The sequence below is a fragment of the Torulaspora delbrueckii genome, chromosome 4 (assembly GCF_000243375.1).
Source record: "Torulaspora delbrueckii CBS 1146 chromosome 4, complete genome".
NCBI classification, from domain to species: domain Eukaryota; kingdom Fungi; phylum Ascomycota; class Saccharomycetes; order Saccharomycetales; family Saccharomycetaceae; genus Torulaspora; species Torulaspora delbrueckii.
In genome coordinates this window covers 697,471-724,820 of record NC_016504.1, presented here as the reverse complement: position 1 = coordinate 724,820, position 27,350 = coordinate 697,471, and the positions used below count along the sequence as shown (strand labels likewise).

The window sequence follows — 27,350 nt, the reverse complement described above, 5'->3', positions numbered from 1 at the left end:
ATGTATAACGACATAGTATCAATGCAGTCTTTGCGTTCTTCAATTCTAGCTCTCTCAGTTACAGCCAATATGGCTGGTGAAAAATAAAATACCTCCGATGCGGGGAGTCGAACCCCGGTCTCCACGGTGAAAGCGTGGTGTGATAGCCGTTACACTACATCGGATACTGTTGAAAAACATTCCAAATTGTATCAACACACTCAGTTTAGAACGTCATGTGGTCAAAAATAATAGTAGTGATAGGTATCAATGCTTCTACAATAAGTGGTTATAGAACGTTGCGACCCAGCTGGTACCTCTCTCTTTTCACTACTCTGTTGTATATATCTTGTGCTTTGCGTTCGAATTTCTCCGAAATCCACTCGGATCGTCGAAAATTTTTGGCGTTTCTGGTGGCTTGGCAAACCAAGGAGCCCCGGCCATATAAGCATATCTCTTTCATATGACGTAGATCGCGTGCCATCGCTGGCATAGCACTGGTATATATTCTAGATATCGTGAACTTTCACTAGTCCAGCACTTCTGTTTCTTTATAGGTCGCTCACACGCGATGGATACGAGGATATACTGGTTCACCGCTGTGGCAGGCTATATTATACAAACGAAATGTTTCTCATATTTGCAAACTAGAGACAAACACGACAATATCAGTGATGACAATGTTCATAGGGGACTAATGGTTGTTCTGGCATTTATGTATTTTGCGTCATTGTTGTTACTATCTCCTGTGGCTCGTTTCTTCGATAAGGCTAAAGAGACTAAGAGAAAGAGGAATTCTACTGCACCTTTGACCCTATCATCTTCTTCTTCGGACTTGGAATTACAAACTCTGACTGAAGAAGAGCCAGTTGCGCCAGTTGCGCCAGTAGCTGTGATTCGCGATAATAAGATTGATAGTTCTCAGGGGATCTCGCTGACATACTGTGCTAAATTACTGACGCTTTCCATTTTGTTGTTGATCCCAATCATGAGTTACATTATGGCATTGTCGATGTCGCCAGGGTTTGATGTCGCTTTGATTCAAAATACTTCTGTTTTCGAAATCACCTCGTTGTTGTATGGAGTCTGTGGCTTCACCAAGAGGAAGAAAGTGGTCAGTAAATTCATGGTGATGATGATTGCACTTCTCGGCATCCTCATCGTCTCCTACACGAAAGCTACATGCGATTTGCTTGCGGGGAAACTATCCATTAATGAAAAAACCGGCGAGTTGAATGACCCTTATCTCTTTGACAGATTGAAGAGTTCTTTGCTTTGCGGACTGGGCGCATTGACTATGGGGCCCTTTGCAGTGTTTTGGAACCGGTGGTTTAACAAGAGATCTCAAAACGTATCTCTGAGTCAGCAGTGCTCGCACCTTTCGATGATCGGTATAATCTGTATGGTCATGCTCTTGCCCTTTTTCCCCTCGATGATGAACACCATTTCGGCAATTTACAAGGACCAGCAGTTTTGGTTCTTCTCCTTGGTATCAGTGTTTTTGGGTACATGGCTTCATGCCGTGTCCCTCTTACAGGTCAACCGTAAGACCTCACCGGAGTACTCTACCACGATTAACCTGGGTACTATCATCTTCATGGGAATTTCGGATTGGATCTGCGAGCCTGGTCAAACCACCATCGTCAGATGGGAAGTCATAGGATACATCATGCTCAGTGTTTGCTGCATAATGCTTTCAGTTTCCTACTATGATAAGAAAAGAATAACTATACATCCATGATATAAGTAAAAGTAACGACATTTTCACCATTTTAACACAACCAATTGTTTTTTGCCCTTAGCGTTGATGCTGCTCTTAATCAAATCCAATAGTTGCTCATCTGTGGCGCTGTTGACATCCCATTCTACTGATGAGATATCGTCCTTTGGTGAAACGATCTTGCCCTCCTTGTACAATTTAATGAAATCTGCAACGTTAGCAGGCTTCTCCTCAGGGTTCCTTTTGTAATTCTCAGTGATCCAGAAACCTTTTGAAGTCAGACCTTTGAAGATGTGCAAGGATGTGGGCAAAGTGACTGGTTGCTTCGACATGCCACCATAAGTCAACATGAGCGCATCTTTCCCTAGCTTGCGTGCAATGGCCGAACTCGATTTACCACCCACTGAATTCAACGCTAATCTCACTTTGGCATCTGGTCCTAAGATTTGGGGCAGTTGCTCTTTCCCGAATTGTTTGTCGCCATTCTCAGTCTCAGAGATAACTTTAGTAGCTCCATACTTGTTCTCCAAATTTCTAGCCACGTCCTCGAAACCTTCACGGTCACGGATTACACTTAAAGTCTTGATTCCCTTAGCCTTAGCTATCTGAGTGACCACTTTGGATACTCCAGATGTTCCCGCATTTTGCACCAACCATTCGTTCGCATTGTGGTTCCAGTCCACATAGTTGTTAACCAACTGGTAAGCAGTACAGCCATTCACCGACACAGTAGCAGCTGAGTGAAGATCCAGACCATTCACTTTGATTAAGTCGGACGCCTTCGTAAAGACTCTGTAGTTTGACCAAGTTCCCTGGTTAGCCTGAACCGGGATAACCCAATCTCCCTCGGTCAACGAGGACTCGCCCTCCGGCACTGAAATGACTTCGAAGACACCTTCATTACCTGCAATTGCAGCAGGCTCTTTAGTCGAGTAATTCAGAGTTTTCTCGGGTTTCGATGGATATACACCTTGCAATTGGTTGATATCGGAAGGATTAATTGGAAAGGCCAAAGAACGTAGCACAATTGATTTGGCTAAGTCTTCCTTAGGAGTGTAATTCTGAATAGAAAGCACACTCGTGCAATCTTCCAAATTGTGGGAGGAGTAAACGACCGATTTGAACTGTCTGGGAACTTTAGTCGACATTAATCTCTTGAATGAGTGCAACATATTTTATCTGCCGAATTGGAGTCAGTAACCAACAAATTCTAGTCAATCAAATTTCAATATATATACTACCTCAAGACTAATTGCTTTAGGTTCGTACAGTCATCTATTCTTGTGCCCCCGGTTACTAAGCATGCATAGCCGTTCGAGGATGGCAGCGCATAGTAATTGAGGTCGGATCCGAGCGTTAACGGCCAAGGTGATATGGATGCCAATTAAATGTATATATTATTACAGGCTTTCTAGAAGTATTTGTCAAGGTAGCTACCGCTGGCTTTGTAGCTGAACCCTTTGAAGACGTCTGAGGCCGATTTAGGAATATTGATGTTGTCTTTTGGGTCATCGTAGGACATTGATGTGAACTCTGAGTCGAAATTCTCTGCCAGAGCCCAGTCTGTGATCAATGGCACTATCGGCCCCAGTTCTGAGCTTTGTAGGGCCCCCGACTCGAGTCGCTGCCAGTTTATCTTGCGAAATATGAAGTGAGATGTAAAAGCTGAAGTTCTTTCCTGCCCCGCTTTCCTCTTCTTCTTTTGTTTATTCTTGTTATCCGTGGTATTTTTCCAATATTGATCGACATCCCACCTTTTGGTGTGCTCTTTCTTCAATAGGGCTGACAGCATATCTTTCATACCGTCGCTTAAATAATATGGGATCTTGGGACCTTGTTTGTCCTTCTGGATCTTGTTTAGGATGACCTTGTGATTGGCTCCCGTATGAGGCGGTTTCCCGGTCATCATATCGTACATGAGGCAGCCCAGTGAGTACCAATCGCAGTTCTTTGTGTACGGAATACCTTGTAAGATCTCTGGGGCACAGTACTCCGGCGTTCCTATAATCGAATGAAGGCTTGTCACTTCCTCGCCAAGTAAATCGCCCTCGGTGCTCGACGATAGCGGATTATCCCGTTGAACAACACTTTTCTTGCTTAGACCAAAATCTGTTAGCACCAAATGACCATGTTGGTCAAGAAGACAATTTTCTGGTTTTAAATCACGGTAGACTATACCTTTGCTGTGAAGAAATTTCAACGCACAGCTAATTTCTGCTGCGTAAAATGCCACTGTATCTTCATCAAGCGTTCCTTGTTCCTTCAAATGGAAGAACAATTCTCCTCCAGGGATGTACTGTAATATTAAATATAGTTTGGAATTATCATGGAATGAGTAGAATAGTTTAACAATATTTGGGTGTTCCAACTCGGATAGAATAGTTCTCTCTGCAAAAGTCCTTTCAATGAGTTTTGATACGTTTTTATCGCCGTTCAATTCCTCACTATCCTTCGTGATAATAATGTCTGCCTTTTGCAACTGCTTCATCGCATACAATTTACTTGTCTGTTCGTCTTCAACCAGTACAACTTTACCATACGCACCTTTACCAAGGACTCTAACTGGTCTAAAATCTCTCAAACTCCTCGTGAGTCCCGTACCTCCATCATTAGGTGATATGCCTAGGTCCAGAGACCCACTCGTGAAGGGATTTGAAGCAGCAGTAATAGAAACTCGTCTAGTACAAGGTGGTGTGGAGACAGGGAACTTCTCCAAAACCGAAGACCTTCTCCTAGTTCTACCATCCTTAAATGGTATGGGCTCTGTTCTCACGGTCAAATGGTCAACATCGTCCCGCTCGTCAAAGATAGCTATCGGACCTTGCCGCAATGAACTATCTTCCGAATCGCTCAACTTCAATCTACCCAAATCCTCATCCAGATGGAATATCATCGCGTCGTGAACCTTTTATCTGGCCAATTCATCGTTAGTCTTTGTATTCAAAACGCAGCTATTTTTCAAGCCCACATGTCGGGTTTAAGAAAAGTCCTGAATCATCATAGTAGTGAATAGTTAAAATACTGATATTATACAACGCTCTTGTGAGAGCTAATCAAGCTTGTCTGTAGCAGCATTGTATATCGAAGCGAGTTGCTTGTATTTCTGCTCTGTGAAGATACCTTTCTTGAAAAGGATGGCGTTCAAGGTGGAGATCAATCGCACGATCTGTTTCTCGTCCAAATTCATCAGGATGGTTGAAAGCACTGTCTCGACGGTGATTCTGTTTTCACTGATGAATGTTTCGTAATATAGGTTGGCGAAGGAGCCCATAATAAACTGGCAGTCGACTCTGTCGGTGATACCACCATGGCCTGGAATTGAGTGACCAAAATCCTTCACTTGGAAAGTTCTCTTTAAACCGGAAGCAAAGAACCCACCAAATGGTGCGAAAAGTGAGGCGAAGGTGGCCAGGTTCAAAGCGTGGAAGTAGATTGGTTTCACTGTAAGCACGGAAACGCCTAGTTTATCAAAGATGATGGGCGGTAGTCTATAATCCTGCGGCACAAAGACCGGGTTCAATTCACAGGTCAAGTTTGAGAAGAAATTGGTGTGGATATCCTTAACCGGGCAGGTCATGTACATGAAAGATGAAAAGATTTTGGTGAGAATGATGCTAGCCAGGGCGGTAAAGAACCAGGCTCCCAAGAAACCTTCTAAAGTTTTCTTTGGGGAAATTTCAATAAGCTTGGTGCGACCAAAGGTGATCCCACACAGGTATGCAAAGATATCGTTGACGATCACGAGCCCGCATGGCAACAAAAACCAGATCAACCCGTTGATCACATTCTTGATGATCAAATGGGCCTGTCCAACCACCAACATCAACACCATGTGAGTCGCACATAGCGAGGCAAACTGGAACTTAAGGAAACCTTTCCGCAAACTGCAAACGAACAACACGAACCCAAGCAAGTACAAACAGTAGCAGATAAAGCGATGGTTGGCCGCGAGTAAAGTAAGCCCCTTGTACTCTATGAAGTAGTCTTGGAAAAATTGAAACAGCGACTTACCGTCCAAATAGTAAATTGTGGTGAACAAGAAGTACCAGTTCAAAGTCTTTGTTAGGGGTAGATTCTTCGCACGTCCAGACTCGCTTGTCACACCGATACACTCCTTAAAAGTAGCAATCTGACACGCCAATATCAGCATTATACACCAGAAATGGCCGGACGCAAGCGTAATAAAGAAACCAGCGATCATGATCCATGTCCATATGGTCCTCACAAGAAAATTTGATTTTTTACTCTCCTTCTTCTCCTGGGGGGTCTTCCCAACCGTTTTGGCACCGGTTCCCGCGCTCTTGGGCTTTTGTTTATCCTTCATGGCCTCTATCTCACTCAATTGGTCCAGTGGCAACCGTTTTATGGCCTGCTAGCTGGTACTTAAGTACCATGACCCTGTTAGACTAGGTTAAATTTTTCTAATTTGCTTCAAACTCTTCACATGGCATCGTCTCATACGTAATCACGTGGTCTACAAGCACGTAATCATCATTAACAGTGTAATACCGATCCTCAGTTAGCCGCCATCCATTCTGGCGGTTCATCATTGGTCTTTTACCTTTTATTCCTGTGTTTGTTCCTCTTCTTCACCTTTCTTTAAGCTCTTTTGAATGTACTTTTATGATGAAAAAAATAAAAAGAGCGATGAGATGCGATGAGATGGTTTATTTAATAAGTATAACAGTGGAAAAGGCCTGACTGATGTCCAATACACAGCCGGATGACTTAAGTGATGTTTTGCGATTTGTAGGAGACTCCGACGACAGTTTTTGGTCAATTGAATGTGAAGTTAGAACCTCGCCAAATGGTGGACTCGGTGTATTTGCAAAACAGGACCTGGAAGAAGGTACAGTACTTTTGAAATTGCCCAAATCATGCCTATTCTCTGCTTCGAATAGTAGTATTGCGAATTTGCTTGTGGATGATGAAATCGATGGGGTGCTTGCTTTGAACATTGCATTTTTGTATGAGACTACAGTGTTCAAGGAAAAGAGCCATTGGTTCCCGTATTTGAAAAGTATCAGGATATACAATGATGATGGACTACTTGTCCTACCACCAAGCCATTGGTCAGAGACCGAGAAGCTTCTGCTCAAAGGTTCGACACTAGATACATTGCATGGCGGGCTAGCTAAGGATGAAGATGTTCAAGAGGGTTTTGAGATTGCCATTGACTTGGCCCACAAATGGAATGGTGAGTTTGGACTGCCAATACCTCAGGGCTTCCTCGATGTCGATCTCAGTGATAAGCAGGAGGTACTGTTGAAATTCCACAGGTTTGTAGCGACGGCGTATGCTTTGTCGTCGAGAATTTTTGAAATCGACGCATTCCACGAGAGTGCCTTGGTTCCAATTGCAGATCTATTCAATCACCATGTTACCACACCAGACGTTCATTTCAGCTCACTGTATGACGTTTGTCAATTGTGCGGTGAACCGGGCATGTGTAAGCACCTGGTTGCTGAAGCTGCTCTAGAAGCTGCCCAGCAGGACTTGAGTGAGCAAGAAATGGATGAATCTTCAGATGAAGACGAAGACAATGACGATGACGAGTCGAAGCAGGATGAACTAGTCGATATGACACTTGTGCATGCGGTTAAAAAGGGCCAAGAAGTCTTTAATTCTTATGGTGACTTGTCCAACGCACTGCTTCTGGCTCGCTACGGGTTTACCGTTGCACATAACCCCAACGATGTGTTGCATCTAGGCAAAGAGATCAGGCAACTGGCCAGGCACCAACGTCATGCACAAAGAATAGCCTGGTGGAGAAAGATTGGCTACCCTCTATGGTTCCGATCGACGCATAAACAGGAAACCGAGCCCGATGAGGAGTTGGAACAGGAGCTACCACCCTGGCTGTCAGAGATGTGCATTGATTCAGAGGGCAGTCCCGCTGAAGCCCTCGTTGCCTTCCTAAATCTCCTGTCGATGAGTGAACTACAATGGAAGAGACTATACGATACCTCCAAAATCCAAGCATTAAACAAGATGGGTGACGCAGGCGTCAGAACATTCCTACTACGACTCCTTGCCTACAAAGGATTATCATTACAATTACCAAAACCAGACACTCCTGATACCATCAAGAGCCTGCTGAACTCGGAACGAAGAATATTACAGAAGGCAAAATACCTACAAACTCAACCACATAACTAGAATTCCATAGGCTAATACTCATAGATGTAGATAGTTCATTTTGTATTTATTTTTTATTCGATGGTGCCCTAATTTTTTTTTTCCAGACCGACGCACTGAAAAATTTCAAAGCATATAAAGCTCATTGAAAAATTTTTCAATTATTCTTGATCAACATTCACTTCAAAGAACCCATCTCTACAGGAACAAACATATTATAATGTCTCGTCCACAAGTTACCGTTCAATCTCTAACCGGTGAAGCTACCTCTAGCTCCGTGCCTTTGCCAGCTGTCTTCCACGCTCCAATTCGTGCTGACATTGTTCACTCTGTCTTCACTTCTGTGAACAAGAACAAGAGACAAGCTTACGCTGTCTCTGAGAAGGCTGGTCACCAAACTTCTGCTGAATCCTGGGGTACTGGTCGTGCTGTCGCCCGTATTCCAAGAGTTGGTGGTGGTGGTACCCACAGATCTGGTCAAGCTGCCTTCGGTAACATGTGTCGTGGTGGTCGTATGTTTGCTCCAACCAAGACATGGAGAAAGTGGAACGTCAAGGTTAACCACAACGAAAAGCGTTATGCTACTGCTTCTGCTATTGCTGCTTCCGCTGTCGCTTCTTTGGTCTTGGCTAGAGGTCACAGAGTCGAAAAGATTCCAGAGATCCCATTGGTTGTCTCCAACGATTTGGAGTCTGTCAAGAAGACTAAGGAAGCTGTTGCTGCTTTGAAGGCTGTCGGTGCTCAAGCTGAATTGGTCAAGGTTCTAAAGTCCAAGAAGTTGAGAGCCGGTAAGGGTAAGTACAGAAACAGAAGATTTACTCAAAGAAGAGGTCCATTGGTCGTCTACTCTGAGGACAACGGTATCGTTAAGGCTTTCAGAAACGTTCCAGGTGTCGAAACCGCTAACGTTGCTTCCTTGAACTTGTTGCAATTGGCTCCAGGTGCTCACTTGGGTAGATTCGTTATCTGGACTGAGTCTGCTTTCGCTAGCTTGGACAAGGTCTGGGGTTCCGAGACTGTTGCTTCTTCCAAGTCCAACTACTCTTTGCCACAAAGCATCATCACCAACCCAGATGTCACCAGAATCATCAACTCCTCTGACATTCAATCCATCGTTAGACCAGCTGGCCAAGCTACCGTCAAGCGTACTCACGTTTTGAAGAAGAACCCATTGAAGAACAAGCAAGTCTTGCTAAGATTGAACCCTTACGCCAAGGTCTTCGCTGCTGAAAAGTTGGGTTCCAAGAAGGCTGAGAAGGCTTCTAACAAGCCATCTCAAGTCTTCTCCGAGACTTTGAAGCACGATTAAACTTCATGTTTTAAGTAACAATTTATAATTGATCTCTTAAATAAACATCAAGTTTTATCCTTCTTTCATTTTATTATTGATACAAAAATGTGAATTTGAATGAAAGTAATGTACAGTAACTAAAAGAGACGTTATTTAATGCATCACGTAACGGTTTTCACCAATTCTTCTTCTACGGTTGGCGTCAACACCCTTGGCTCTGAAACTATAATTGATTTTAACATCTAAATCTCTGTTGTGGTTCTTGTTAGGAGCACAAGTGATCTCACCTTCCAAGATATCGCCAGTCTCACACTCTAAATTGTCCTTCAAATAGAAAACAGTTTGTTTCCAGTGAGTGTATGGCGAGTGAGCACCCGTTGAAAATCCGACTGGTGTTCTACCTTCTGGTGCTGGGAAAACGCAATCGAACCAGGCGATCAACCCATTAATCCAATCCTGTCTCTTAGCTTGAACTTGAAATTTGGCCTTAAACGAAAGATCAGATAATTTCACGGTATTTAGATCGAACTCGATCAATTGACATCTAGTCGTGTTGACTACATTACTTTGAACGGTGTCCACAATAGGTTCTTCCATGACTAGAGGAATAAATGGAGAGTAATCGAACCCATAGACATCATGCCAGTAGTTTAGTTTTTCGTCCTTATAATGAGCATCTTCCAAACCGGCGATATGAATTGAGCACTTGTCGGGAAAGATTAGACCACCTTCAACTAAATAACGATCACGAGCGTACAGGACGGTATCCAACATAGACTCGTACAGTAAAAAGTAACCCATCCATTCGGACACGATGATATCGACCTTTGGAAATGGCAATTCAACGTCTTCCAATTTACCACGTAGCAAAGTAATCTTATCGGAAAACCCATTGATATCGACAATCTTACGAGCCATCTCAATGATACTGGACATATCGACACCAATGACGTGCTTGGCACCGTTCTTTGCGGCAAACATCGACAAAATACCGGTACCGCAGCCAACATCTAAAACGATCTTATCCTTAAAAAGGTGTTTGTTTTGCACAATGGCATTCCTGTAGGACAAGGTACGCACAGAATCTTGCAACATCTCTTCGTGGATACCATAGTGGTCATACGAATCAAAATAATGTTGCTCACTGTGGGTCAGATCAGCCTTGGCCGTGGCTGATTCTTCAGTATTAGTCTTACTCATTGCCAGTTATCAAAATAAACTAGTCAATTGAACAAACAATGGTAATTATATCAACAAATCAAACGAAATTGAAAAGCAGTTAACTTTGAAGGCTAAACCAGTTTTAGTTTGAAAATTTTCGAAGCTCATCGCGACAGTGAAAAATCACGTGTTTCGAACGTAAAGAGTTGATGCTCAAGTTCAAGATCAGTAGGCCCCTGTTCTTCTACTAGATGAGCCAATTTCATTCACTTGAGTGACCTGAGCATCGCAGTGTTCAATTGGTGACTCTTTCTTGTCTTTTTAGATGATCTCTCGGGAATGAAAAGTTCAATGGCTGAGACTGGGGCGGTACACTCCAGTACTAATCAGATCTTCTGTAAATATCCCTGCTGGATCAGTCGTTCGACGTCAGAGTGTCTAACAAAGAATTGTGAATCCTTGATCAGGTTGAAAACTCCGTACTCTGTCTGAATCTCTCCCGCATCTTTTAGCACTCTGACGTCGATAAAGACGTCGCTTGGAGGTGTTAAGCTTCCTGATAGATCGATATCTGCCAGCTCACTACTCTTCAAATCGGTCAGCAGGTCCAGGTAGTCTTTCAGATATTCTTGTTCATCGTGTGATAAATCACTCGCCACTTGTTCTGATCCCTTAAGCTCGTTGAGAAGGTCTAACCCATTGTTTTCCCATGCAAATCTGTCGAGGATGTCAGCTCTCATCTTCTGGTAAGCTAGTAGACAACGCTTATTACGCTCCATACACAGCAAAGTGACGAAGTATTGACATTTGGATACTCTGTCGTCCAAGCTCCCTATTGACTGCTGTTCCTTGAGGAATTCTGTGTTCTTCTTCAGTTGGCCCACTTCTTTCAGGATACCTTGGATGAGCTCTTCATGATACATGGGAAGCTTATAGCCATTGCTACTTCGACTATGTAAATGCTTCGTTCTCTTAGCTTCAAGCACTAGCTTATCGGCCAAGTCTCCGTACATCTATGGACAGTTTAAAGCTATTTTTCACTTGTATTCTGATGGTGATGGATGTTGAAGTTAATTCAATAACGCGTCAAGATTCAAAGGCTTCACAATTGACTAGCTTTGAAACATGAAAATGCGATAGCGAGCGAGCCCATGGTTAAAGTCTACGGAAAACGCAGCAGCTCACTTGTATGTCAGTTCAGTCAACCTAACGATTCAGAAGTGGAATTGAGCGACACAGAAGATGGGAAACAAGAAGATGATCAACGCGATTGTGCAACAGAGGTAACAGACTCGACATCAGGTGGTCAAGACGAGCTGGCATTGTCGAACGATACCACTGTGGAAACATCCAAACTCAGCTGTGACTCAGAGGACCAATTTAGCATTTCAAGTGTACCGTCAAGCGTTCAAGGAACTCATAACGAAGATAAGTTCAAGGCATTTGATTTCTTAGACAGTAATACGAATACCAAGAAGAGGAGAACGAACTATAGACGAAATAATTCTGAAGTTTGCGATATACCAGCAACTGGATTCCCCAGTATTCCAATTGACAGAACAGTTTCTGATCTAAATGCTTTCTTGTCGTCACTACAACCAGCTAATGGAGAAGACGACTTACAAGAAACACTCGAGAGAGAATTGAGAAAATCAGTCCAGGAGAGCAAATCTAAAGTAAGAGGAAGAGTAATGTACGATCGTTCTCGAACTATGCTGTATAACAAAGAAGAAGAAGAAAATGCGATTGAAGAAGGCGAGGAGAAGGAAGATACAACTGAGATATCTGAAGAAGATCCAAGTAGTGCAGACGGATCTACTCATCACTACAATGAGTTGAAGAACATGGGAGAGTCATTGAAATATCAGGACGATTTGGGGTTTCTGACGGAGAAATCGCCCTCTAAGCTCGATACTGATTCCTTTACTTCTAGGCTGCTCAATTTAGCTTTGACCTTGAAACAAGACGAAGATTTCCTCCTGTATGTCGATAAGCATTGTGCGATTGATGTTTGTAGCTGGTCTCTCGCCAAGAAGGCCTTGGATCATCCAGTCACAACCATGTTGCAGGCATTTTTGCTGGCCAAAATCGACCTCCCGCAGGAAAGTTTACCATTCCTGTCTGAAAAGCTGATTGTAGCATTACTCTCAGCTGATAAAGTGCCACCAAAGTCCGCTTTGCATAGCAAGATGACACGGTTGAATTTCATTGATTTTCTGAAAAGGACAGATCATACCACAGGTCAGGTATATGCACTTGAACTATGCCTCAAGTATCGTAATATACTGAAATCGGAGGATATTTCCAGACGTGTTATTCGTTTGATTGAGGAAAATAAAAACCCGCAATTGAGAGTCTTACTTCATCCACTGGCTGACTGTATCCTTACGCAAGATACCACTATTTTGCAAGATTTCACACAAGGCAGCTCTTTATTGAGCAATTTGGTGGCTGCTCTGCCCCAGGAGTGCAATGACGAATTTTTGATTAAGTCATTGATTTTACTCTCCAATGAGCACAAGATAATTACACAGGCCTCTAAGGATGACAAGACAAAAATAATGAACTGTTCGTTAGATTTTGTTCTTGATAATGTTCGCGCTGAGAAGAGCGACAACTTAGACATGGTCATATTGCATCTGGGGCTCATCTTAAACCTAGTCGATGCATGCGATTGGCAAATCGATGCATCCCGACTAGAGCTCGCACGAGATATGCTATACAAGAATATGAATACTGGCAACACCGAATTTATGGTTTTCATGCTTTCTTTGGCTCTTACTCACTTGCTTCATCGTTCAGGAGTGCTCCTACCACGGGATGAGAAGAATTTACTAACCAAAATTTTGAAACCATTCGATAGTGAGGCCAAAAATTGTAACGAATCTATTCGCATAAAGGTCACTACTGCATTGAATTACCTTCTATAAAAAAATGTCATATAATGCGGTTGAAGACGCCCAATCATGGAGCTAATCTGACCAATTCCCATGAGTCATGCTCGGTCTTTCTTCTATAAGAGAAACGGTCATGCAAACGACTTGGTCTGCCTTGCCAAAACTCAATTTCGAGAGGAACAACTCTTAGACCACCCCAGTAATCAGGACAAGGAATGTCTTGGATATCTTGAAATCTTTTTTCGTTTTGCTTGGTCAATTCGTCAAGCTCTTCTCTACTTTGGATAACGTGGGATTGGGGAGATGACCAGGCACCTATTTTGGAACCACGAGGTCTAGTCTTGAAGTAACGCTCCGAAGTTGTACGGTTAACGTGCTCCGTGAAACCTTCAATCCTCACCTGTCTTTGCAAATCCTTCCAGAAGAAGGTGATCGCAGCATGAGGGTTGGAATTGATGTCGTTAGCCTTTTTGGAAGTACCCCAATTGGAGTAGATGGTAAATCCACGATGATCTAGCTCCTTGAACAGCAGCACTCTCGAGGAGACTCTCCCGCTTGGTAATTCAGCTGAAGAGAAATTAATAGCTTCTGGCAAAGTTTCGGATTTGTCAGCTTTGGCTTCTTCAAACCATTTTGTAAATTGTTCAATTGGATCCTTAGTCAACTGTGAGTCGTTCAATGAAAACTTGTCGTATTGATAAGTTTCTGGAGCGAAAATGATAGGAGTCTGTGTTCTTTCAGCGTCGTCAGCCATATTGTTAAGCGAATGTCTAACGGCTGCTTCTATGTACCAAGTGAATCTGAATTACTTCACGTTTGAACTTCTCCTTGACTATTAAAGTTGATGAACTTGCAGCAAGAAACCTCGTGATGTTGACTCATTAATATCGTCTAGAAAATATGGTGACTGACAAGGAAGATGTGTGAGAACTCTGGTCAAAAGGTAAGATCCCAGTACGATGAGTAGTTTTTATGAGACCGCTATCGAAATCGCGTATGAGCATTGTTAATCTTACCCTGTAGCCCTCATTAATGAAGGTAATCATAGCATGGAGACCATCACTGAAGTTAAAATTGAGAGCTATAGTTACACGTCACTAGTTGGAGTTTTGGTTATCTATGCTGTCCAATCGCTCTCTTACCTTACTACTTGGAACTCATCTGTGAGTGTTAGATCGAAGTGATCGGCCGCGGAGGTTTCATACAGGAAGCCTCTGTTTGACCAATTGGCTAGTTCGACTTTAAGATGGAGTCCATACAATTCAAATAACGGTGGCAAAGTTCACATGTCCTGCTGTTGTAAACGCATGCTGCTTGAAGAGCGATTACCGGACTGACTAGGAGGATATGTGTAGGTTTTGGAACTCTCCTCGACAACTCAATATGCTTCCCACTACCCGGTATCAGGAATGCCAAGGTCGGTGAAATTGAAGATGATCTCTTGTATCAATGAAGAATATGATGAGAAGGAACCGCAGAAAGCAGTTGCCGACACAGCGACGGTGGTAAACCCACAGCTTTGAACCAATAATGAATATTTAAAGTAAACCTATCAGCATACTGAATGCCATAGCACCAAGCCAGACACATATGACAGGTTGGTAGTCGGCTAACTTTGAACTACGGAGTCTTGCATATCACAGTTGAAGTGGAAGACTCACCATCCGCCATCAAAGGAAAGATTTGTTACGTAAAACAACGAGAACCAGTAAAAAAAACGAATCAGAACAATGTGAAAAGAATCTACGCGGTGAGCAAGAACAGGAGCCAACAGAATTGATGCGTTAATCATGCCAACGCAATTTGATAACTACTGGGCCTTGTAGGCATAAAAGTCCACTTGCTTATGCAGATGGTAAAATTTCCAAAAAATGTAAAGTCCTTGACTAAATCAACTCGAGAGGAACATGCGAACCACTACCCTAAAGTAATAATTCTAGGGTAGTTAGCTCTACATCTTGAAAATTACAAAGTAGGATGCAGATTTGGTAGGGCATTGACATCAGACCGCCGATTAAACGTCTGATATCTCTTCTCGAGAGACACAAAAATCTCTTCGTTTGGACCAGTATCCTCTTTCTCGAATTTTACAGTCCCGTATCATCGTGGCAAGCCTGTAATTCCATCGGTAAATGAGTTTTGCCCTTTTGATGGGAGGGAAATGCTCACTAAAAAGAAACCGTTGAGTGTTCCGATACCAAGCTCCTCCGTCCAGGCCATCGAGCACAGACCCGATTCACTTCGTAACACATGTAGGAACGTGTGTCTCATGAGCGATAGAGGCGGGCATTTTTGCCGGGGTCATCCATGAATCGAGCATTCTCTCTGAGAAGTGTATTTCTCCTGTACGCAAACGCGACTCAAACCCAAAGAATGCCACCTCTTGGAGCCCATCAATGAAGTTAAACGGCTGGACAAAAGGCTCTCAGTCTTACAGAGACACATTGTAATTTTGCCTTAAAGGTTGTGGTGTAAGGTTGTTAGAAGCGAATTGCCAACTAAATGACTAGGAAATTAGTGCTCGACGACGCCCTTGTTGTTTCCAGCTGATCCCAGGTACTCGTAGCGACCTATAGGTTGCCGAACAACAACTATTCAAGATAAACCGCCCAACGCAAGCTCCCCCTCGCTTACCCGACGGGCTCACACGCCATGCCACGAGCCACGAATAATGTCAATCCAAGGTCTCATCAGCCACTAGCCCTCAAAAGCAGTCAATTTGCACTTGTTCTATAAAGTAGAAGTGATCTTTAAGTGAAAGAACTATTACAGTTGATTCTGAACATGTTTTAGCTCATACGTTCAAAGTGACTTATATAATGTATATAAGGAGATAAATTAGCCGCCGAGCCTCTCTCTCCACTACAAACCACCGTAAAAGATCCCTTGACTGATGCGAAGGAGCTTGACCACATACGTGACAGATGAAGAGGAAAGGAGGCCTCTGGTGAGGAGAGCGGCTACCGCAAGTGCTATTTGTGCGGTGGGAGTGGTCGAAGTAGGCCTTGGGATGATAAAGCTCGAGGAAGTGGGTGAAGTGAGCCAGTTCAGCCAGCTAGAGTATCAGACAGAGGCCCATCCAGAAACTCGGCCGAATCCTCAGCGAGAAAGCTCACCAGAGGTTGAGGTTGTTCCTGATACGTCTGTCGAAGAAATCCATGATCATCAAAGTGGTGGCGAAGAGAGCATATGGGTTCCTGAGACACCTGAAACGTCACTAGATGAAGTCTCACTGCCTGAAGGAGTGCATAAATCGCTAAAGGACCTCATTTACAAGACGAATAAAAATCTTTATGATGTGGATTCAAATAAAGTGAAGTATAAGGCTGGTCTGTCGCGTAAAGGACTTGCAGTACCTAGTCTGCATCGCAGGAAAGGCCATGATTCATCGCCCGCTTGAAAGCTCATTTTTGAGATCCTTCGGGGTCGTTATCCTGTGAACTCATTAATGCATCGTTACTGCTCTCTAAGCCATTGTAAAAAGTCTTCCACAGATCAGAAACGCTTTCAAACTCCTTTCCAACTGCGATTGAATTTTCTAACGAGATATTGAGCGTGTTTAGGTTATTCAAAATTGAGTCCATCGTATTGTTGATGTCCTGCACGATGAGATCTCGCTGTTCGATGAAATATTTGTCACTGGAAGTCAGTTGCGTCTTCTCCCGCTGATCATCCGCAGCAACATCCATGATAGGCAACCGGTCACCGTCACAAGAAGATTGCTAGAGCTTTTTAAACCTACTAAAGTCGATTTGTTTTGAATGAATCTCTCTTACCCGATCCGAGAAGATGAGCGACAGTATAAAAATGAGAATTGGAAGCAAGCTGCAATTTGACCAATACATCCCGTTGGAATAAAATAACAATACATATCCAGTATCATTGGCTGTCTCTGTTTCGCCAACACTTTGACGGTCTCTCTAAGCTGGTAGATAGATATTGGACAACTTAAGTTCCGCTGTGGGGATGACCTATTTTCTATAGCTTTACTGTGGTTCGAACAAGCACATATAGAGTGTCTATATATGTTTCATCTCTTATCAGGCCTTCCGGCTCGCCGTTTCCTCATAACGAACTCCACCTTGTCTAACTGTTATCCTGAGGGTCCAGTACAGCTGGCCATGTATTACTCCAAGCTGCATTGACAATGTATTAATGTGTCCGGTGGCCCTCCATCTGAAACTCTTCTATCACAGCCTTCCCCCTTCAAATGTGGGCCTCTTCAGTGGTTATCTAAGCTTCTTTCTCATAAGATATTGCTTAAGGCTTCGAAAATTCTACTAAATGATTCCGACCTGTCATTGGGTTGTTCCTTCAATTCTTCCTTGTTGTAATCAATGATTATTTCTGGCTTGGCATTTTCAAGCCTAAGAAGTGCACTTGTATATTCCCGTAATGTTCAACTATTGTGTTGATTGATTTGACTTGTCAAAAGCTTACTATGGGAGTTTACCTCGTCAGTCCGCAAGAGACAAATAGAAGCATTTCAAGAAGAAGAATATTTCCATAACTTATCAAATAACATTTCGTCTATCTCGAAAATGAGGCCTGAATACGATGTCTTTAGCCGCCACTGAGGAACATAGCCACAAAATAGAGTTGACTCGTGATACTCGGTGGTTAGCCATCCACAGCCATCGCCAATTAACTACTGTGTGGCTTTCCTGCCTGGCAGAAGTGTCAAATGGAAGTATAAATCAAAAGATACCGGCTTAGACGCTTACGGTGCTATAAAGTACTCTATCAAGGGAACAAAGTCATTCTACAGCGACCTGTACTCTTCCTCTATTATGCGTGCGACTAAACGACCTAAAGAACCAACTACTGATGGGTCCCAAGCCTCTTAGAGAGAAATTGACGAGGAGATCGCCAAGAATGAAAGCCTAAAAAGTACATATGCGCTGAACGATCAAAGCTCGGCCACGATATTCAATTGTATAGCTCGCTGCCAGGGACTTCAAAGCAGCGGAGATCACCATGAAAAAATACTTTACGTGCATTGGAGTCTTCCACTTCTTATGTGTCAAGGGGAGGGGATGATCAACCCTGCTTGATGCCCTTGCGGTTTTGACCTGGATGAATAATTGACATCTGCATCTACATATAAATATTAATGCAATTGTCTTGCCCTTCTTTAGTCACTGACCTCTACATCGTCGTTATATACCGGTTCCAGGTCGAAGATTAACTCGTATTTCCTCCATTTCGTTCGTAATTCGCTGTTTGGGTTATTGAAATCCTCCTCTTTCTCTTTATCGAATTGATCTAACCAGTCCCAATTCTTGTCAAATTTTTCCCTGTGTCTCTCAATCAATTGTTCAAGCTCTTCATCATCATTACAAAGTGGCACATCACCTGTTAGATAGTTCCAAATCGAGTTGAGATAGAATTTCAAACTACGTATCCCACGAAGAAATCCACGGTCCTCCTTATCTGGATTCTTGGGAGGTATACGGAACGATTGATAGGCTTGATCATATCCGTCTTTGGTAACACAACGAGCGAAGTCGATCAAGTTTACTTTCACTCGACACCTCTTGTTACCAGGGTTACTTCCATCGTACATTAGAAGTAATGACGAACCATAAAGTCTATATCCCTTCAATGCTGAAATCTCTGTAGCGAGCGTATCCAGTTGTTTGACAAGTCGCGGAATCTGTCTAATGATGCTGCTTATGATTTGGCCATCGTAAATGAATCTGGCAAGGACCCTTGTGAATTGCCAGCCGATTTTGACCCTTCTTCCAAAATACTTGTCCCTTGTAATGTAGTAGGAGCCATTCCACGTCTTTAACCCGCAAACGCGTACACCCAGTTTCCTTGATGTGGTCTTGAGACATTTCTCCCGTTGAGAAAGCTGTTTCTTTCGAGTGGCATCTACGCCATACTGCCTTGTACCCATCTTTAAATCAAGTGCGCATGGTTTATTCAATTTTCGTGTCAAATCCTCCAGGAGAATGAACTTGGAGACAATGCTGTCAGAGTGTTCTTCATATGAAACCGAGTCATCATTTTTCTTGTCTTGCGCAGGGCTGAGAGCTGGTTCAGGCAACTGGTTCCTCCTCAAATCTGTATCGTCTTCGTCATCCATGTTAAAGATGTCCTCACTATTCATGCGATCCACAGGTAAGGTTAGAGGAGAAATAGCTTCATTAGTGTGTATCAAAGGTGACGATTTGTTGCTGCAGCTAGGGGATAGTTGAGCGGAGTTTCTAATGTTTTCTCTAGCCATCTCTTTCCTCTTTAGTTGCTTTAAATCCATGACTGAACTGGGACTAGTGATGGCATTTGATATACTTTCCTTGGTCGATTTCTTTAAAAGTGGTGAATTTGCAGTTCGCGTGGAAAGGTTTTTTAATGACTGATTGGAGTTACGCCTCGAGTTGCCATGAGACGAAGCACGGTTTTTTTTACTTGATCGTCTTGGTCTCGAGCAATTATGCGCTGGAGCAAATACTTCTTGCAAGACCAATTCTTTCAACTTTGTATTGACCGTAGTAGATCCTGTGATGTTGTTCTCACCATCACATGGAACAGAATGACGATTGTTTAAAGAGAGTAGGTACGAATCACTAGGTGCGGAATTGGGTGATGACTGTGGGTAAAAATACAATAAGGATTCCGGTATGATATGCCTGTTATCGTTCAGGACCACTTCCGGAAGTGCCTGCTGTGGGTAATCCAAATAAACCGAATCACATGGCAGTGACTGAATCTGTTTTAGCGGTTCCCCAACGTTATTTGTCGTTGGTTCATCGATCGATTTCTTTTTGCTCTTCTCTGATGGAACTTGATTCAAAGGTTCGTCTCTACTGTGGAAATGCTGTCTTACGTTCAATACACCAATATACCGGGGCATGAACTGTAGAAGTTCCTTGTGATTAATCTCTATATTTTCGTACCATTCGTTTTCTCTATTGACCAGAGCCTTACAAACTGCTCTCTTGGAGAAACGAAAGATTGCGGTATGTCCCCCCACATTGTTGGTAAAAGGCTGCAACTCAACTGCTAATGGAAAATCGGTATCTTGATCATCTTCGTCATCAGATTCAATCGCCTCTGAATAATCATCTCTCTCCATCGACCGACTAGGTGAAAGTTTCGGTACAATCTCTTCATCAAGAACATCATCGTCATTGTTCTCCTTCGCCTTATGTGGGTAATAGGTCGCGGAAGACACTGGCTTCAGATTTGGAGAATCATCCTGTTTCTTTGGTCGCACTTGGGATAAGTTATCCTTGGACCTTGAAAACTTCCTGCGAGGTAACGTTGAAGAGTTATAATGGGTATCATATAAAGATAATGACTTACGTCTCTTTGGTTCTGTAGGACGTTCGACTGTTTCTGGTTCAGTGATGGAATCATCATCTCTGAAGATTCGCAAATATGTACTAGCTTTTCTTCCGTGAATGACATTAGAGAGTCTCTTACGATCCGAGACGTTAAGGTCCTTAAGTGACGCTACCGACTCATCCGGTTGCTCCACAATTTCATGATCCATGATCCATCGAATAGCTCGCTTCCCGTAAAAGTAGTTTTGGTTTGTTCGTAAGAATTTTCACTTTTTCCTACTTGTTGATAAGAGAACAAGGAAGCACCGCGACTTGAACACAACAAAACACAAGACAAAGACTTGGTCAATGTTTTGATATAGAACTCTAATACCACTCATGCCTTCGTTACCACTGAAAGCTCATCTGCTCGATCAAACGTGTCAACTGCATACAGTAAACGAGTGGCTTCAAACACGTGTGGGCTGAGAGGCCCCCGTTCGAACCGCGCGAGGTGCATCAAAATTTCAAACGTTGAATAAATTCCTTCTTACAGGATATCATCATTGAGGATGTCTAACAAGAATAGATGAGTCTATCGGAGACTCTCTTATGTGATTAAATTAAGCAATGTGCTCATTTTTCAGAAACGTTAACGAACCCTGCAATTAAGTCTTCTGAAACGCGCAATCGAGCTTATTATAATGATACAAAAATCTACAGTTGATTTGACCGTCTTAAAGCTCTTTAGTATGCTCTTGCAACCGCTAGTTCCACTTTCAATTTGGTTGTTTTGGCAGTTTCAGTCTGCTCACACTCGACGACCCAATCGTTTGAGTGAAAAATCTGAAACTGGCCTGAAACCGTCTGGGAGTATACCGTTCAACACTCGCAGGTAACCAGTAGACTGTTGATACCTCCTTTGTACAAGAAATTAAAGTGATTCTAGTAAGGTTAACTAGGTTCAATTGATTATTCAAGATCTCTGTGCAGGATGTTCTCGAGAGTCGGGGCCCAAGTGGCTCGTCAAAACGTTAGACAATATGCTACTTTGAAAGAAGTTGAGATGCGTCTCAAATCGATTAAGAACATCGAGAAGATTACCAAGACAATGAAAATTGTGGCCTCCACCAGATTGAGCAAAGCTGAAAAGGCTAAAAATACTGCCAAGGTGTTCGATTCCGCAGATAATCAGTTTTACCGTAACGCAGAGACTAAGGCTTTGGAACAACCAGAGGAAAAAAAAGAGCTTGTTATCGCAATTACTTCTGATAAAGGTTTGTGTGGTTCTATTCACTCCCAATTGGCCAAGGCTGTGAGAAGACATATGCAAGAAGCTCCATCTGCTGATATTGTCGCCATCGGTGACAAAATCAAGGCTCAATTGTTGAGAACTCATGCCGATAATGTCAAGTTTGCCGTGAATGGTATCGGTAAGGAGGCCCCAACTTTCTTGGAAGCTGCTTCCATTGCTGATAAACTACTTGCTTTGGGTGCAGGTACTTACCCAAAGATCTCAATCTTCTACAACGATCCAGTGAGCTCCATCTCTTTTGAGCCAAAGGTTAAGCCTGTTTTCACCCCAGAGACCATCAAGGAATCCCCAGGTTACAGCAAGTACGAAATTGACCTTGACGCAAAGGTGCCCACTGATTTGTTCGAATACACTTTGGCTAACAAGATCTTGACCGCCATGGCCGAGGGTTATGCAGCAGAAATCTCCGCTAGAAGAAATGCCATGGATAACGCTTCTAAGAACGCTGGTGATATGATTAACAGATACTCTATTCTGTACAACAGAACCAGACAAGCTGTTATCACCAACGAATTGGTCGATATCATCACTGGTGCTTCCTCTCTGGACTGATCTTCGGGATAATCATTCTCAAAAATTACGCAACGTTATCATATTCTTAGGTATATAACCAAACATTTCTTTTACTTTTCAGGCAGTTGAGACTTAGTTGATACCTTATTGAAACAAGTTAAATGCTATATAAAGGGACCCGTTTATGGGGCCTGTATCGAGAGATGAGACTCTCACTGCAAAGTTCTAACCAAAATGTTGGCTTTCAAAGCAGTATGCTTTTGTATTAAACGTATGCCTCGCATCTTTGCGTTATCTTTTAACGTTATTGCCGTGTTTTTAACCGCCTTCCTGTTGATCGGTTGCTACAATGAGACTAGTCTATCTACTTTTTTGGTCAGTTACAAATTTGAAAAGAGTTCTCCTTTTTACTCAGTGATTAAATCGTCATTTAATAGTACGACTGTTCGTTCTAACGTTTCCTTAAGTGGATTGGAAAATGTCGAGATTAAATCTGGTTATATGGGCGTATGTCTGCTAAATTTGCCCAAGGATTATGATAGTGACTCACAAAGAATTTGTTACCCACGGAAAAACCTGTTCAATACAACGGTTTACAGTGATTTATCAATCGAGATGTTCAATTTGCCCTCTACCAATAATTCCGGTTCTAATTCTCAAAATAATGTACCTATCAAGCTCAATATTCTTCAATTGGGGCAATTGACATCGGTCGAGATCATCCATCCTTATATCCTCATGGCCACAGTGGTATTATCGTGTGCTATGTTCTTGCTAATCATTTACGTGACGCTGCCTAAGCTTCCGAAGAAACAATTCATGACTCGAGTACTGCTGGCTTGGAGTCCCGTTCTCACCTTACTCTGGGGATTCGGCACCATGTGGACCCACGTAGGAATTAATGCAACATCAGAGCTGGCTCCAGCAGCAAGCATGGGGATCATAAAGGCTAAGAGAGGCAAGAAAGCGGCAACGATGTCTTGGTGCGCATTTGCTTTCCTACTGCTTGACTGTTTGATCATTTGGGCATTGTATTTCAGAGATAGAAAGAAATTGAGTGATGAAATCGATAAAATAAAGGCTAGCAACTCCTATGATAAGTATCATTCGGATTCATCCACTTTGGCTTAAATAAGTAGTTTTTACAAATGTCACATTTTGGAAAACTGGCGCGCAGGGCTGAAATAACTATTTATTAAATTGGTAAAGAAACTCTGATTAAAGGGTCTTATGCACCCCCAATCGTATCCTGCCACCATCCTCATATTTGTTCTTTACGGTTTCGTATTGGTCTTTTTTTTTTAAAAAATTATTCAAATTCAACGTTTTGTTCTGACAAGCTATGTTTGCAAAGCGTACTGACTATTACGCCTGAATAATCCAGTAAATAGAGTACAAAATATAGGAGTGGCTCTACCAAAAACAGCAAGATAAGTAGTTTCAACTCAATGCACCAGCCTCAACAAGACTTCAAGATGGCTGCTCAAAACATGACTGATAATGATTCAAAGACTCACAATTGAGCAACCGTAGGCTAAAATCAAATTGAAAGATCCAAGCCAGTGACAGAGCTTAATTTTCAACAACCCACCAGTATTTATACAGCCACCAGAGTGCTATTTCTTCGCTTTAAACGATTTGTTCGCTTGAATAATTTCAACATTAAGACGATGCGTTATTTTCACAGAGTATTAAACGAAAGTTTACACATAAATCTATAAAGGATAGCTTCATCACTACCGGTAAATTGCTAAGCCAGAGCCTAGGCATTGAGCAACAAATTACTTTACTTTCTATGGCGGATAACGTGATACTGCACCTTATAAAAAGGGTCCTGACTTTATGTTATAGAATCGTCAAACTAGTGCTGTCAATATTGTTGTTAGGCCTGGCATTTATATTCAAGAAACCGCTTGATATTCTGGACCGAAAGTATAGGATACGAGAGGATTTTTACATCATTCCCTTCTTTCTTAAAGCTCTGGTGCGCTACATTATATCAGTGCGTCGTAACAGATTCCAATATTGGTATACATTCAGCAGACAAGTCAGAAAGAATGCCGAACGTACAGCTATCTGCTATCCAAGACCCTCAACTGTCAAAGGCGAGTATGAGGTGGAAAAATATACCTATCAGGAATTTTACGATATCGTGTTAAGACTTTCTCATGTTATGCACTACCAATATGGCGTTGAGGCCGGAGAGCATATTGGTTTAGACTCCACTAATAAACCGCTATTCTTATTTTTATTATTTGCTATTTGGAATATTGGTGCCATTCCAGCTCTGTTAAACTACAACATCATGGGTAAGCCATTGGTGCACTCTTTGAAGACTGCCAGTGTCTCCAAAGTGTTTATTGATCCTCAAGCTAGCAAACCGATGTTAGAATCAGAAGATTTGATCCGGGAAACGTTACCAGATACGCAGCTAAATTACATCCACGAAGCTGATCTAATGCGAGTGTTAACCAACCCTAGTAGTCCGGAATTTCTACAGCTTGATGAAGTGAGATCACCAAAAGGTCTCACAGACTACAAGCCAGCAATGTTCATATTCACTTCAGGAACTACGGGTTTACCGAAATCAGCCATCATGTCATGGAGGAAAGCCGTATTTGCATGTAATCTTTTCAGCCATGTATTCCATATGGATAAGCGCAGTGTTGCCTTTACAGCTATGCCCTTATTTCACTCTACTGCAGCAATGTTAGGTCTATGTGCCATCATATCGCAAGGTGGTTGTCTCGCAATGGCAAACAAGTTTTCAGCTACGAATTTCTGGAAACAGGCCTACTTAACAAATGCTACTCATGTTCAATACGTTGGTGAAATATGTCGGTACTTACTTCATGCTCCTCCTTCCAAATACGATCATATGCATTCGGTGAAGGTGGCCTATGGTAATGGTTTGAGACCCGATATTTGGCAAAGATTTAGAAAGAGATTCAACATCGAGAGTATCGGAGAGTTTTATGCTGCCACAGAAGCACCTTTTGCGACAACATGTCTCCAAAAGGGTGACTTTGGTGTAGGTGCCTGTAAGTCTTATGGCTCTGTCATCAATTGGTTCCTTTCCTTTCAACAGGTCCTGGTGCGTATGGATCCCGAAGATGACTCTGTAGTTTACAGGAACGCTAAAGGCTTATGTGAGAGGCCTGCTGTTGGTGAACCAGGTGAACTGTTAATGAAAATTCTTTTCCCAAAGAAACCAGAGACTTCTTTCCAAGGTTACCTGGGTAATAAAAAGGAGACCGAATCGAAGGTTCTGCGCAATGTTTTCAAGAAGGGCGACGCTTATTACAGATGTGGCGATCTGTTCAGGGAGGACGAAAACGGATTGCTTTACTTCTTGGACAGGCTTGGTGATACCTTCAGGTGGAAATCAGAGAATGTATCGACAAGTGAAGTGGAGGATGAAATCATGTCGAGTAACGATACAGATTTTGCTCAAACAGTTGTAGTGGGTGTTAAAATACCAGGATATGAAGGAAGAGCAGGTTTCGCCGTGATAAAGACAGTGGATAACAGCTTGTCTGATGAAAGGAAACTTAATCTTTTGGAAGATTTGCTGGCCGATCTCAATAAGGAACTTCCCAAATATGCTCTTCCAATTTTCATCAAATTAGTCGACGAAATTGAAATGACAGATACGAATAAGATTTCAAAAAAAACGTACAAGAATCAAGTGCTTCCTCATGGCCCTGGCGGGGATGAAACGATCTACTGGCTCAAAGATTACAGTGAATACAAGGTTCTCACTGAAAAAGACTGGGAAGCTATCAAGACGCAAAACGTCAAGTTATAGATTTATATAGATTGCCACCAAGACATAAAATCAACATCTACAACTTGCTGTAAAGCAGATACATCAGGTATGTAACCAAAAGCAACGATAGAACAAATGCGGTGGGTACGATAGAGGTTACTATGCAAGGTTTGAGATCCACGTTAAATTTACCGACAACCGTTTGGTCCAGCTCAGGGTCAAGGTCAAAGGATCCTTTTGTGTAATAAGTTTCCATTAGGTCATCTTTTTCCTTCCACACTTTGTAGAGCCATTGATTGAACTCTTCTTCATCATCCACAGGGATCTCTGCCACGTTAAAGGCTCTAATATGCATATCCACAAGCTTTGGGGTCTCACCTCTCAGGAAAATGTTTGGTAACCTATAGATCATCTCACCATAGGTATCTCTTCCGACTCCCGAATAACCAATAGTAATATCATAGACTACTTCCACGCTTGGGCCCAGTAATTTAAGAGACGTTCTAAGACCAGTAGCGTGAGGCAACAGAACATGCCTAAATGCTTGCTGACCAACCTTTTCAGCAAAGCTGGCACTTCTTCGCCTGGTCGTAGGACTCAAATTAGTACCTTCTGGGAACAACAATAAACTATAAGGCCAGGATTTCGATTCGTCAACCTTATTAGTGTTCCAAAACATTTCGCCGTCCTCTTCAACTCTTAGCGGTTGATTACCAGATAATGGACCCACCCCTCTGGAATTCGCATCGATCGTACCCAGGCTGTTCTGTAACGTAATCTTATCTTGAACCCACCTTCTGCTTATGAATATAAATCTAAAATTACGCATACCATAGCCTAAAATGGGGATTGACTCCAACGATTTCTTCAGTATGATAAATATATTACTAGCCAAATTGCTTGTCGAAAGCAGCCACCACAGGAATACCCAATCAGTGTAAATCTGGTGATTGGCAATAATTATTGAACGATGTTTCAAATGGGACATAAGTTTACCATTGGATTTGTAAAAGGTGCCCTTGGCTATGGTTGCATTATCGGTTGAGATCCGAATTGCAGATGGGGATACAAAATTGAGAATAGAGATCAACAAAGAGATGAAAGCCTTCTTAGTATAGTTGTATTTCTGCTGTAGCTGCGGAGAACCTTTTGGGTAGCAGAGTTGAAATACAGCCTGCGATGCAACTAGAGAGGTGCTTCCGAAAATCATCATGATGATTGACAAAACTGCTACCACGAGCTTTCTAGCTCTAATGAATCCTTGCTTAACGCTCATAGTATCTGTTCGGGCAGCCA

General features: G+C 42.5%; 17 protein-coding genes and 1 non-coding gene across 18 annotated transcripts; 8 read left to right on the top strand and 10 right to left on the bottom strand.

The window, feature by feature from the left end:
• Positions 1-92: 92 nt before the first annotated feature.
• On the bottom strand, positions 93-164 carry TDEL0Dtrna2E. The gene has a single exon. It is a non-coding gene; the product is annotated as a tRNA-Glu (tRNA).
• Positions 165-550: 386 nt separating this feature from the next.
• CSG2 (mannosylinositol phosphorylceramide synthase regulatory subunit) lies at positions 551-1,720 on the top strand (the record flags this gene model as incomplete). Its single annotated transcript, XM_003681144.1, has 1 exon — positions 551-1,720. One exon carries the CDS (start codon positions 551-553, stop codon positions 1,718-1,720), a length of 1,170 nt encoding a protein of 389 aa, XP_003681192.1.
• A 23-nt stretch (positions 1,721-1,743) lies between these two features.
• On the bottom strand, positions 1,744-2,871 carry ETR1 (enoyl-[acyl-carrier-protein] reductase; the record flags this gene model as incomplete). The annotated part of the gene is made up of 1 exon (XM_003681143.1): positions 1,744-2,871. The coding sequence occupies one exon, from the start codon at positions 2,869-2,871 to the stop codon at positions 1,744-1,746; it is 1,128 nt and encodes a 375-aa protein (XP_003681191.1).
• Positions 2,872-3,110: 239 nt separating this feature from the next.
• YPK3 (putative protein kinase YPK3) lies at positions 3,111-4,592 on the bottom strand (the record flags this gene model as incomplete). The annotated part of the gene is made up of 1 exon (XM_003681142.1): positions 3,111-4,592. The coding sequence occupies one exon, from the start codon at positions 4,590-4,592 to the stop codon at positions 3,111-3,113; it is 1,482 nt and encodes a 493-aa protein (XP_003681190.1).
• A 156-nt stretch (positions 4,593-4,748) lies between these two features.
• Positions 4,749-6,023, bottom strand: CDS1 (phosphatidate cytidylyltransferase; the record flags this gene model as incomplete). Its single annotated transcript, XM_003681141.1, has 1 exon — positions 4,749-6,023. One exon carries the CDS (start codon positions 6,021-6,023, stop codon positions 4,749-4,751), a length of 1,275 nt encoding a protein of 424 aa, XP_003681189.1.
• A 380-nt stretch (positions 6,024-6,403) lies between these two features.
• On the top strand, positions 6,404-7,858 carry RKM3 (protein-lysine N-methyltransferase; the record flags this gene model as incomplete). The annotated part of the gene is made up of 1 exon (XM_003681140.1): positions 6,404-7,858. The coding sequence occupies one exon, from the start codon at positions 6,404-6,406 to the stop codon at positions 7,856-7,858; it is 1,455 nt and encodes a 484-aa protein (XP_003681188.1).
• A 199-nt stretch (positions 7,859-8,057) lies between these two features.
• On the top strand, positions 8,058-9,146 carry RPL4A (60S ribosomal protein uL4; the record flags this gene model as incomplete). The annotated part of the gene is made up of 1 exon (XM_003681139.1): positions 8,058-9,146. The coding sequence occupies one exon, from the start codon at positions 8,058-8,060 to the stop codon at positions 9,144-9,146; it is 1,089 nt and encodes a 362-aa protein (XP_003681187.1).
• A 135-nt stretch (positions 9,147-9,281) lies between these two features.
• HMT1 (protein-arginine omega-N methyltransferase HMT1) lies at positions 9,282-10,328 on the bottom strand (the record flags this gene model as incomplete). The annotated part of the gene is made up of 1 exon (XM_003681138.1): positions 9,282-10,328. One exon carries the CDS (start codon positions 10,326-10,328, stop codon positions 9,282-9,284), a length of 1,047 nt encoding a protein of 348 aa, XP_003681186.1.
• Positions 10,329-10,675: 347 nt separating this feature from the next.
• PSF1 (DNA replication protein PSF1) lies at positions 10,676-11,302 on the bottom strand (the record flags this gene model as incomplete). Its single annotated transcript, XM_003681137.1, has 1 exon — positions 10,676-11,302. One exon carries the CDS (start codon positions 11,300-11,302, stop codon positions 10,676-10,678), a length of 627 nt encoding a protein of 208 aa, XP_003681185.1.
• A 138-nt stretch (positions 11,303-11,440) lies between these two features.
• Positions 11,441-13,219, top strand: RAD61 (Rad61p; the record flags this gene model as incomplete). Its single annotated transcript, XM_003681136.1, has 1 exon — positions 11,441-13,219. The coding sequence occupies one exon, from the start codon at positions 11,441-11,443 to the stop codon at positions 13,217-13,219; it is 1,779 nt and encodes a 592-aa protein (XP_003681184.1).
• A 34-nt stretch (positions 13,220-13,253) lies between these two features.
• PDX3 (pyridoxamine-phosphate oxidase PDX3) lies at positions 13,254-13,940 on the bottom strand (the record flags this gene model as incomplete). The annotated part of the gene is made up of 1 exon (XM_003681135.1): positions 13,254-13,940. The coding sequence occupies one exon, from the start codon at positions 13,938-13,940 to the stop codon at positions 13,254-13,256; it is 687 nt and encodes a 228-aa protein (XP_003681183.1).
• A 2,139-nt stretch (positions 13,941-16,079) lies between these two features.
• HED1 (Hed1p) lies at positions 16,080-16,586 on the top strand (the record flags this gene model as incomplete). Its single annotated transcript, XM_003681134.1, has 1 exon — positions 16,080-16,586. The coding sequence occupies one exon, from the start codon at positions 16,080-16,082 to the stop codon at positions 16,584-16,586; it is 507 nt and encodes a 168-aa protein (XP_003681182.1).
• A 4-nt stretch (positions 16,587-16,590) lies between these two features.
• Positions 16,591-16,875, bottom strand: DAD1 (Dad1p; the record flags this gene model as incomplete). The annotated part of the gene is made up of 1 exon (XM_003681133.1): positions 16,591-16,875. One exon carries the CDS (start codon positions 16,873-16,875, stop codon positions 16,591-16,593), a length of 285 nt encoding a protein of 94 aa, XP_003681181.1.
• Positions 16,876-18,320: 1,445 nt separating this feature from the next.
• KCS1 (inositol polyphosphate kinase KCS1) lies at positions 18,321-20,687 on the bottom strand (the record flags this gene model as incomplete). Its single annotated transcript, XM_003681132.1, has 1 exon — positions 18,321-20,687. One exon carries the CDS (start codon positions 20,685-20,687, stop codon positions 18,321-18,323), a length of 2,367 nt encoding a protein of 788 aa, XP_003681180.1.
• Positions 20,688-21,451: 764 nt separating this feature from the next.
• On the top strand, positions 21,452-22,324 carry ATP3 (F1F0 ATP synthase subunit gamma; the record flags this gene model as incomplete). Its single annotated transcript, XM_003681131.1, has 1 exon — positions 21,452-22,324. One exon carries the CDS (start codon positions 21,452-21,454, stop codon positions 22,322-22,324), a length of 873 nt encoding a protein of 290 aa, XP_003681179.1.
• A 195-nt stretch (positions 22,325-22,519) lies between these two features.
• On the top strand, positions 22,520-23,416 carry FIG1 (Fig1p; the record flags this gene model as incomplete). Its single annotated transcript, XM_003681130.1, has 1 exon — positions 22,520-23,416. The coding sequence occupies one exon, from the start codon at positions 22,520-22,522 to the stop codon at positions 23,414-23,416; it is 897 nt and encodes a 298-aa protein (XP_003681178.1).
• A 664-nt stretch (positions 23,417-24,080) lies between these two features.
• FAT1 (long-chain fatty acid transporter FAT1) lies at positions 24,081-26,093 on the top strand (the record flags this gene model as incomplete). Its single annotated transcript, XM_003681129.1, has 1 exon — positions 24,081-26,093. The coding sequence occupies one exon, from the start codon at positions 24,081-24,083 to the stop codon at positions 26,091-26,093; it is 2,013 nt and encodes a 670-aa protein (XP_003681177.1).
• Positions 26,094-26,130: 37 nt separating this feature from the next.
• Positions 26,131-27,330, bottom strand: TDEL0D03810 (lysophospholipid acyltransferase family protein; the record flags this gene model as incomplete). The annotated part of the gene is made up of 1 exon (XM_003681128.1): positions 26,131-27,330. One exon carries the CDS (start codon positions 27,328-27,330, stop codon positions 26,131-26,133), a length of 1,200 nt encoding a protein of 399 aa, XP_003681176.1.
• Between the last annotated feature and the right edge of the window lie 20 nt (positions 27,331-27,350).